The 9,465-nt window shown below is 64.0% G+C and overlaps 3 protein-coding genes across 3 annotated transcripts; 2 read left to right on the top strand and 1 right to left on the bottom strand.

The window, feature by feature from the left end:
• Window positions 1-1,356: 1,356 nt before the first annotated feature.
• On the top strand, window positions 1,357-2,791 carry MNEG_4715 (Ferredoxin; the record flags this gene model as incomplete). Its single annotated transcript, XM_014046811.1, has 5 exons — window positions 1,357-1,505; window positions 1,703-1,789; window positions 2,101-2,189; window positions 2,476-2,531; window positions 2,735-2,791. 5 exons carry the CDS (start codon window positions 1,357-1,359, stop codon window positions 2,789-2,791), a joined length of 438 nt encoding a protein of 145 aa, XP_013902265.1.
• Window positions 2,792-3,825: 1,034 nt separating this feature from the next.
• On the bottom strand, window positions 3,826-7,520 carry MNEG_4716 (Spartin; the record flags this gene model as incomplete). The annotated part of the gene is made up of 10 exons (XM_014046812.1): window positions 3,826-3,966; window positions 4,161-4,214; window positions 4,469-4,535; window positions 4,762-4,808; window positions 5,066-5,131; window positions 5,489-5,690; window positions 5,976-6,771; window positions 6,998-7,118; window positions 7,286-7,375; window positions 7,461-7,520. 10 exons carry the CDS (start codon window positions 7,518-7,520, stop codon window positions 3,826-3,828), a joined length of 1,644 nt encoding a protein of 547 aa, XP_013902266.1.
• Window positions 7,521-8,246: 726 nt separating this feature from the next.
• On the top strand, window positions 8,247-8,669 carry MNEG_4717 (hypothetical protein; the record flags this gene model as incomplete). Its single annotated transcript, XM_014046813.1, has 1 exon — window positions 8,247-8,669. One exon carries the CDS (start codon window positions 8,247-8,249, stop codon window positions 8,667-8,669), a length of 423 nt encoding a protein of 140 aa, XP_013902267.1.
• Window positions 8,670-9,465: the final 796 nt, after the last annotated feature.

Below are 9,465 nucleotides of genomic sequence, written 5' to 3' on the forward strand. Positions count from 1 at the left end.
CGGCTGCCATGCGCCGCTGTTCGTTTGCGCCTCAACCGCGGCGGCAGGCAACTGCGCTCGCCCGCCGCTGCTGTGTGTGTGCGTGAAGCGGCCCCGCAGGCTGCGGCGGCGCGTCGTTTTCAGGGTTTTGGGGGCGGCGTTGATGGCGCAAGCTGAACGCAACCCGTCGTCATCTTTAGCGGGCGGTTAGGGCCTTGACAGAACGCTGCTGCAGGTGTGGGCTTTGCGCTGTGCGCGCGCCCGTGAGTGTGCGCGAGTGGGGAGCGCTCACATGTGCGTCGCCCTCTGTTGCTAGCCGCTTTGCTAGCATTTTGCGAGCGCCCTTACGAGTGTGTGCTGCTCGTGAGCCATCTTCTTATGCGGTCCTTTTACATGTCTCATTCTACACCAACACTTGTGTTTCTGGCTGGCCCCTTGTCCATTTTTGGTGGCGTGGCACCTCTCTTTAAGGCCTGTTGTCCGCGGCGATTGCCCGGAACCTGTCTGTCGTCAAGCTGGGGCTGGATGAGTCATGGGCTGATGGGTCAACCCCCTCGTGATTAGCACACCCACTCACCCAGTAATTCCAACCAGGAGTAATCACTCAATCGTTCCGCTGGACCCAGATCGGCAGCACAGGGTTGTGCCAGGCTGCCCTGCCGCTTCAGCCAACGCCGTCAGGACAGGTCACAAGTCGGTTCCGGGAAGCTTAGTGATGCTGACATGCGAAACACTTGTGTGGAGCAGCACTGCTTGCAAATGGATATAAGTTGCATGGCCGTGGGCCATGCATTGGGTCTAGGGGTGACGTGACACAACGACCAGCCTCACCGGCTTTGCTGGCGCAGTGATTGAGTGAAGCCATCTTGAGCTGCTGGCTTGGTGGTTGGCGACATCGCAGGCAGCGCCACTTCACAACAGGTCGAACGGGCGTGGTAGCCGTCCAAGAGCCCATAACTTTTGTAACCATCGGCATGTGCTAGGCTCACGGCGTTTTCATTCGTCCCAACGCTGGATCGGGTCACCGGCACTCGTGCCGTGACTCGCTCCAAACAACCAGGATACCAATATGCCCACCAAAAACTGATGATAATATTTGGATCCTCTGACCCCCGGCCTTGTGGTGCATTCGGCGCTTTCGTTGAGGAGACGTGCCGGCAGCCAGAACGACAGAGCACCACGCACGGTTCCATGAAAGCTGCGAGCATGCGTTACGAACACGAACATAAATCATTGCAAAGGGGCATTTCAATCACGCTCCACCTAGTCTGCAGCCCCCTGCGCCAAGCTTGCAAAGTCAACCGCACCACTGCTGTCAAGCACAGCATTGCACGCCGCCGCCAGCCTCAGGCGAGCCCACTCCAAACCCCAGCAACGATGGCCTTCACCATGTCTCACGCCACGAGGATCCCCGCCGCCGCCGCACCCGCCGCGCGCCGCGCCGCCGCCGCTGCGCCCCGCGTGGGCGTGCGCGCCCACTTCCGGATCACCTTGCGCACGCCCGAGGGCCAGGACACCGCTTTCGAGTGAGTCACGCCGGCAGCGCCGCGGAGGAACCAGTCATCCACAGTTGCCGGGATGCGACCACGCGCCACCTGTCGTCCTGCACTCCAGCCACCAGCGTGGGACCCCCCCCCTCCTTTTTGGCGCCCGTTCAAAACCGACCTCGATCCCACCCGCCCCAACCCCTGCCTGCCCGGGCCACCCCGCCATGCGCCCCCAGGTGCGGCCCCGACGAGCTGATCCTGGACGCCGCTGACGCCGCCGGCGTGGATATGCCCTTCATGTGCCGGTCTGGCACCTGCATGGGGTGAGGACGAGGGTCGGGCAGGGGGGATGTGGGGCTGTCCATCACGCAGACCTCAAGAACGCCTGCCATCCAGCGGCTCCTGCCCGACGCCCCGCACTCGCACGCCACCTCGCGTGAAAAAGCGCTCGACTGCCACAGCATTCACTTGCTGTTTATGCACGCATCACCTCCAGGCCCACGTCCGCTTTCATCCTTGACCGAATCACCTGATGACGCCTCACCGCACGTGATGTCACCATTCCTTACCCCAGATCGCATCAGCTCACGCCACCGCACCACACCACACTACACTGCACTCACAAACACCGCAGCTGCACCGGCCGCCGTGTGGAGGGGGAGCTGGTGCAGCCTGACCCCGGCATGCTGGAGCCCACTCACGAGGCGCACGGCTTCGCGCTGCGTGAGTCCCCAGTGACACCCCGCACTGGCCCCCCCTCCGGACGCCCCGCTCCAGCCCAGATCGTCACATATCGCGCTCTGTGCGCTACTGCACGTGTGCTTGCGGTCGTTGCCCACCCGTTGACATACGCATGGATGTGTGTTGCTTTTGACCCCCCACCGGCTGCACAATCGGACCAGCTGCACAACCGTACAGTCAGGCACCCGCCATCCCCCGTATCGCAGCCCTTGCCGCGCAAACACATCACGGAACCCCTCCCCAAACTCCCCACCGACCCAACCCTCAGTGTGCAAGTCCTACCCCCGCTCCGACCTGCTCATCCTGAGCCACCAGGAGCACGAGGTGTGGGCAGGCTTTGCGAAGCACACACGCATTTCTGCGGCCACTCGCACCCACGGCACGCACCAAACATGTTTCCCGTGAAGTACATGCATACAATCTCTCCCTGCAGCATCTTGTGCATTGTCAGCACCCCTGCACCCCAATCCCTTGTTACCGCACCCCACGCAATCCGCCCCGTTCCTCCCAACCTTTCCCCCCCCCAGTTCTACCTGTCTGACTGTGACGCCCCTGGCGCCACGGTCAAGATTAGCTCCAGGTAGACCACACGATTACGAGGTCATCAAGATCATCATGGTCATCCCCAAATCACTGCACCACTAGCTGGCTAAAACTCTGGTGCCTGGGCTTGACTGCGGATGGACAGAGCGGTTCAAGGTTTTTCGAGCTCGCTTGGCGGGCCAGCCGGAAGCCCTGCGGAGCGAGGCAGGGGGGCTTTGGCCAGCCATCAAGCCGGGCCAGGCGCTCGGACAGAGGCGCAGAGCACTGTTTCAGGGTTCGCAAGTCAAAACAACCTTCTGTATCAACTGACAATTGACAAGCAACTCACGGGATCAATTGGGACACAGTAAAAGCGGCGCTGATGCCGCGCTAGCCCGACAGCCCCCCCTTCACGCTGCAATTGCGTTTCAGCCGCTCGCATTCTGTGTTGTTGGTCGTCAATGTGGCTGCGGAGGCACCCACCGCAAGTTTGCCATCTTGTGCTGCTGAGAGGAGACTGCCCGCCTGCCTGCCTGCCTGCTCAACGGTGTGTTGTAGCACTTTGCTGTGCTTCACCAGATAGCCTGCGGGCAATATGGCCCATTGCGAGCAAACAAGTGCGCGCGGGCGGGTGCGCCAGGCGCGCCTAGAATCTGAAATCATTACCGACCCCCAGCCTTGCCAGGTTCTGGCAATGCTTGTAACAGTGTTGATGCTTTGCAACAGTCCAGTGGTGCACAGCAGCACAATGCAGGGCTTGTATTCATGGCTCTATTGCGGCTGTGTGAGCTTCAACTGCAGATGTGTCCAGCTGACGGAACAGGATTGCCCTGCGGGTTACATCAGGCATGAGCCCGTGGCCGTCTCCTGTCTCGTCTTGCGCTTGAGGAAAAGATTCATTAATGCTTGATGGCAACAACCACTGGATGGGTCCCACCAATAAGGAGAACGAAGACAATCAAGCACAACACTGTCCCATTCCCAGAAAACAGGACCCTGGAGAAAGCAGCTGACGCGCCACGACACAGTGCCATTTGCAAAAGAACTCCTGCCACATACCACAAAATGTCCTCAAACACCCGCGACGCCTGCAATCTCACGCCGTCGGTGGCGCCTGCGGGCGCTGGCCGCTGGCCAGGGCAGTTCCGGAGGCGGCGCCCAGCCTGCTACGGGTGCTGGCCTGCTCGTCTGGGTGCTGGCCGGCCACCGTTGACTTGAGGTAGATCTTGGCGGCCCTCTGGCGGTGGGGAGGGAGTAAGGGGTGGGTGAGCGCGTGGGCACTCAAGGGATTGTGCATGTTTGCAGCTTGTGTGCGTGTGCATGTGTGTGGGTTCAAACGAGGCCCCCGAACATTCATGCTACCCGTGTGCTGGTGCCGGTGCCGTCCAGCCCATATCGCAGTGGCAGCCAGCGCCCCCAAGCCCGCCCCACCTTGGCCGTCTTTGACACCATCGCGCGCGCGCCCAGGCGCGTGCAGTTGATGGCCTGCGCTCGCGGCGGCGGCGGCGTCGTTTGCGGCGGCGAGGGGTTGGCAACAGGGTGGTGTGGGCGCAGCACAGCTGGGCGAAGAACCAGATGCTGGCATCACAACTGAAAACAGTCTGCCCACTTCACGGCTATGGTCCAAGCACTCACTCGTTTTCCAAAGTGGCCATGACCCGACGCTGTTTCATCCTTGCCGCAGCACACCCTCCCTCCCCGCGCCCGGTAGAATCTAGCGAGCCCCTGGGCCCTCTCACCGCTGACAGCATGTCCTGTGCCACCGGGACGCTGTCCTGCGCCGCCTTGCCGGCCTCCTCGCCGTACCTGGTGCACGCCAAGAGGGTGGGTGGGTCGAGGGCAGGAGGGTGAGAGCAGGGCATGGGCATCCGTCGCTCGCTGCCGTCCGGCCTTGATGCACCCTTCAACCTGCGGCGACAACCCGACAACCCCGAAAAACGCCGGCATTGTCGCGGGCAGACCACGCGCCAGGGTATGCCTGTGCGTCTTGAAGCCCACAAGGCGCCCGCCACAGCCCCGGCCGCCCCCTCACTTGAAGCGGATGTACTCGGCGCTCGCCTCTGCGCTATGGCTGAGCACCTGCCGCGGCGGGAGCGGCGTCACGAGGCGAAGGTGTGTGTGCGTGTCGGGGTGCCGTCGCACCAGGCCACGCCGCTCGGCTTCTTCGCGGTGTCGGCCGCAGACTCCAAAACGTGGCGCGGCAAAACAAGCAGCTTTTGCTACAGCAGCGCCCGATCCCCACCCTCAACTGCACTCAAACCTCTGCCACCTCGGGCCCCCAACAGCACAACCCTGGGCCTTCCTCGAGCCAGACAGCCTTCCCCCTCCCTCCACACCTGCTTTGCTGCATCCTCCAAGGCATCATACACCTGGACATACGCCATCAGCCCCGCAGCTCCCACCTGGGAGGGAGGGGGGGAAGATGTAAATGAGAGTGGGACGCAGGGGTGGCCGACCAAGAGTACAGTGTGTGCAGGGGGTGGGGTGGGGTCGCGGAGCACGAAGGGGGGAAGAAAACTGCAGCTTGCCCCATTAGGGGTGATTACGGAGCATATACGTGTTGCATGCGCCAATGGGCAGTGTGCCGACACACGCCCCGCCCCTCACCCCGCCTGACTGGACGCCCCTCTGCTGTGATGTGCCACTCCGCCGCTTGCACGCCATGGCCCAGTCATCGCAGCAACCCCGTCGCATCGCTGCCGCCGGCCCAAACGGTCCTCTCCCTCCCAACCAGCCCCGCCCCGCCCTGCCCCCCGCACCGTCTTGAACGCCGTCCGCTCCTCAGGGGCGAGCTCGGCCCCCTCGCCGCTGCCAGCCACCACGCCCGGGCGCCGCTCGCTGTGGCCCGGCAGCGCCTTGGCAATTTTCAGGGCGAGTGCGTAAGACGCGTCGCCCACGAGCGCCGCCAGGCGGCCGGTGACGTAGGCCGCGCCGCAGGCGACAGTAGCGACCACTTTGAGGCTGGGGGGGGGGTGAGGAGAGGCGCATGCGTGCATAAGCATAGAGATGTGTGTGTGTGTGTGTGTGTGCGTGTGCGAATGCATGCGTGTGCGTGTGTGTGGGTGCACGTGCGCACGCACATGGTCTGTCGCGCCTCAAGTCAGTGCAGGGGATGTCAGAATGCAAGGCGCAACAGAGCAGCAGCCAAGCAGCAACAGGGACTGCAACCGATGGCTGCGGGGGGCCACCTCAAAAAGCCGGCTGCAAAATGCCTGCAGCCCCAGGCCCGAAGGCTGTCGCGCTCACCCTCGCTTGAAGTGGGGCGACACCTGTGCCGGCTGGGCATCGGGCGCGGGCACCCTGGCCGCCTGCTTGTCCTTGAAGGCCACGATCGCATCTGACAGGGCGCCAGATCCTTTCTTAACCAGGTCTGCTGCCACGCCCCCGCCATACAGGAGGCCGTTCGCCACGCGATCGGCAATGCCCGGCTTGGCCGCCGCTGTGGCCGCCGCGGCGGCCGCGACTGCGGGGACGGCGGCAGGGGGCACAGCCCCGGGTGTGGGCGCCGGGGCAGTATCTTGCGGGCCGGAGGGGCGCGGGGCGGGCGGCGCCGCGGGCAGCATAGGGAGCGGGCCGGCGGCGGGCGCGTCGGTTGTGGCTGACGAAGGGGGCGTCACTAGCGGGGCGGGATATGGGCTGGTAACGGGTCCGGCGGCAGATGGCGCGGCGGGCGGCGAGGCCAGCGGGGCCGGGTACGGCCCGGCCGCCGCCGCCGCCAGCTCCGCCGCGGGCTGCGCCGTGGGCGGCACCTCCTCCGCGGGCGTTGGTGCCGCCGCGGGCGTGCCCGCGTACCCCGTCGCCGCCGCCGACCCGGGCTCGGGCCCCGCCGCTTGCGCGCTCTCGCCGCCCGGGTGCGCCGCGGCCGCCGCCGCGCCTGGCTGCGGCGGCTGCGCGGCCGAAATCCTCTCGACCTCCCTGGCTTCCTTGCCGCCCGCCAGCTTGTCTGCCTCCTCATAGGCGGCGTCGACCTGGCGCGCGGTGCTGTAGGCACAGCTGCTCGCCAGAACGTCCTCCACGGCATCCAGCGCGGGCGCGGCTGTGTCTGCGCCGTTTTTTTGGACGTTTCAAATGCAAGTCGCCGCGTTTGGCGGTCAGGGGCGAACATGCTTGCGCCAGCGCAGCACGTGGATGGCGGGCAAAGCCAGTCGGAAGCGCCAGAACCGGCACGCCTTATCCGAGCAACAGTTAACATGCAAGTGCCATCCTCGCTGATGGCATGCTGACGTCACTCAGGTCAGTAATCGCTCAAGGGCTCTGCCGATGCTGACCTGGCGGCAGGACCAGGCAGTAGTAGATCGCGCGGGTGTGCTCCAGGCCGAAGGAGTAGATCGTGGGCGCGGCCTTCAGGGCAGGCAGGTGCTTTCCAAGGTTCCAGCCGTTGGAGCCCACCTGGCGGCCGCATGGCGGGGAGAGTTGCAGCGACCGGGTGCATGCGCCAATTGCAGAATGCCATGTCGAAACAGGTGGGTCCTGGCGCATGCATGTCCTCGTAATGTGCAGCGCGGGCCGCTGCATGGAAGCGCGGGCGCAGCTTCCGCCCCAGCATGCGTGCCCACCTGAGCACGCACGACCTGCGCGTCGCCCTCGCCAACCAGGCTGATTGTAAGGTCACCCACGCCCAGGAGGCGTTGCACACCGCCTTCGACCTGTTGAATGGGGGGTTGCGTGGCGGGGGCACGGTGACGCGTGCTTGGGATCATGGGGAGCGTGCGACGCGAGCAGCATGCGCACCTGGTGCAGCTGAGCCCCTGGCACGACCACCAGCGCCTCAGCGGTTGTATTGTGCTCCATTGCGACGATCGCGGTGCTGGGCCCGTTGTCGAAGGCAGCAGTAGAATGAAGGGGCACGGGTACTACGGTAAAATCGTTTCAAAAGCAAAGGCAAAGCGCGTGTGAACAGCGAAACGATTCTACGTCGTGGCTAATCAAATATCACACACGTTTCGGTTTGCACAAGCGGCCTTCAGCCAACCCGCCACCTGCATCTGACAACTCAGCCCGGAAGGCACGGGCTCTGAAGCACCACAGAGGGTCGAGATTCAGTCGATACTTGCAGCTTTATTACGCGTGCTTACAACAGCCGTCCAGCGGTCTCCCGGGCGCCTACAGCGGCGTTCCCAGCGAAAGCGCAAGGGATCCCGAGACGCAGGCATCATTGTGGTAGGTTTGAATGGGTGGTTCGCAGCGCACGGGTGTCGCCATGCTCCTGCGGCGCCCATGCCCGTTCCGCCGCATCATTACGCTGCTGCTGCGTCAGCGAGAGTTCGCCCCGCTGTGGCCAACCCTTGCATATCATATGGGTCAACGCATGCGTAACGCTCTCAGCAATCGGGCATGGGGACTCGCAGCTTGTCCACGGGAAGCCGCTCTCTGCACTTGCACTTCCAGCACCCTGCAAGTTTCCCACAAATGCAGCCGGTCACCCGCCCCTCTCTGCGGTCCTGTTGCTTGCAGCCACCCCAGCAGTTGGAAATGGGCTGCCTCTTCTTCAATCGGGCTGCGATCAAGCATGGCAGCATGTTGCAGGCGGAAGACAGCGACGGCCTCGTCTTTGGCCCTGCCTCCTGCCGCCGACTCTCCCTCGACGGCCCGCGGCCGCAGATGCCGCTCAGCCCTCGCGGCTCCGGCGCCTGCGCCTCAGCCGGCGTATCTGGAAATTCCAGTGCCACCGCGGCTCTGCGCCTTATGCCGAGCGTGGCGCTGTCTGGGCGCTCCGCCTCGCTGAGCGTCGAGGCACTGGGAGCGAACCCTCTGAGGCGTGTGTCGCTGCCGATGCCCGGCCAGCAGCCGCGGCCCGTAGACGAGACGCTGCGGCGCGGCAGCGTGCAGGCACCCATGGCCGCTGGGGCTGCGGCATCTATCGTGGCAGCGGCAGCGGCAGCGGCGGGCCGTGCCTCAAGGCCAACTGCGGGGCCCTGCGCGGTGGAGTGTGCTCACTGACAGGTCCCGCCGCAGCGCCGCACCTGAACCCTACTCCAGAGGGACATGCATAGTTTGCCTGCGTCTGCAGCGCACTTGCGCTCTGTCGTTGCGCCGCGCAACACCGCCACGCCTCGCACCTCGCACGCTGGGCGCGGCTGCGCATCCTCCAACGTTTACATGTCGCCCACCAACCCACGCAGTGGCTGTTGTGCCATGCGCTGCTAGCATTCCTTGATGTATGGCCGATCCTTACTTCTTTACCTCCTGCAGCAAGCGTGACGTGTACCCACCGCCCCGCAACATTCCCCGTGTTCACCGAGTGGCAACACAACCAACTGCCAGGCAACTAGAAAGAGGGCGTGGCGGCAAGGCCGACCTTGTTTCTGCCTGCATGCTCACTTCGCCGGCCTGCATTGTGCTGATTGTCGAATCTACAGCCGGCACACCGTTTGCAAAGGGGGTCGCACTGCCTTGTGCACGCAGTTGATGTAGGCATCACCACTTGCATTGGAGGCTCACAATCATCGTCGGGCGCTAAGGATCAGCACCCGTCGATCAAGTGCAGCATGCGTTATTGATTTTCTGTCAGGAGTGTGTCATTGAATTGCCTCCCTGCTGGTCCTTCCAACTCCGCGCTCCTTGTGATGCATTGATTTGCATGCGGGATGCCAACACTCCGAGAACCGCCTTGTCTGGCCCAGTGCCTACCCCCTTGACCTGTCGACGCGCATCCGTCTAACAGCCTCATATCATGTGTAATACCAATTCTCGTGTCGGGGGTGAGAAGAAAAGCGGGGGCGCGTGGGGGTGGGGG

Source organism: Monoraphidium neglectum, assembly GCF_000611645.1.
Source record: "Monoraphidium neglectum strain SAG 48.87 unplaced genomic scaffold scaffold00668, whole genome shotgun sequence".
NCBI classification, from domain to species: Eukaryota; Viridiplantae; Chlorophyta; class Chlorophyceae; order Sphaeropleales; family Selenastraceae; genus Monoraphidium; species Monoraphidium neglectum.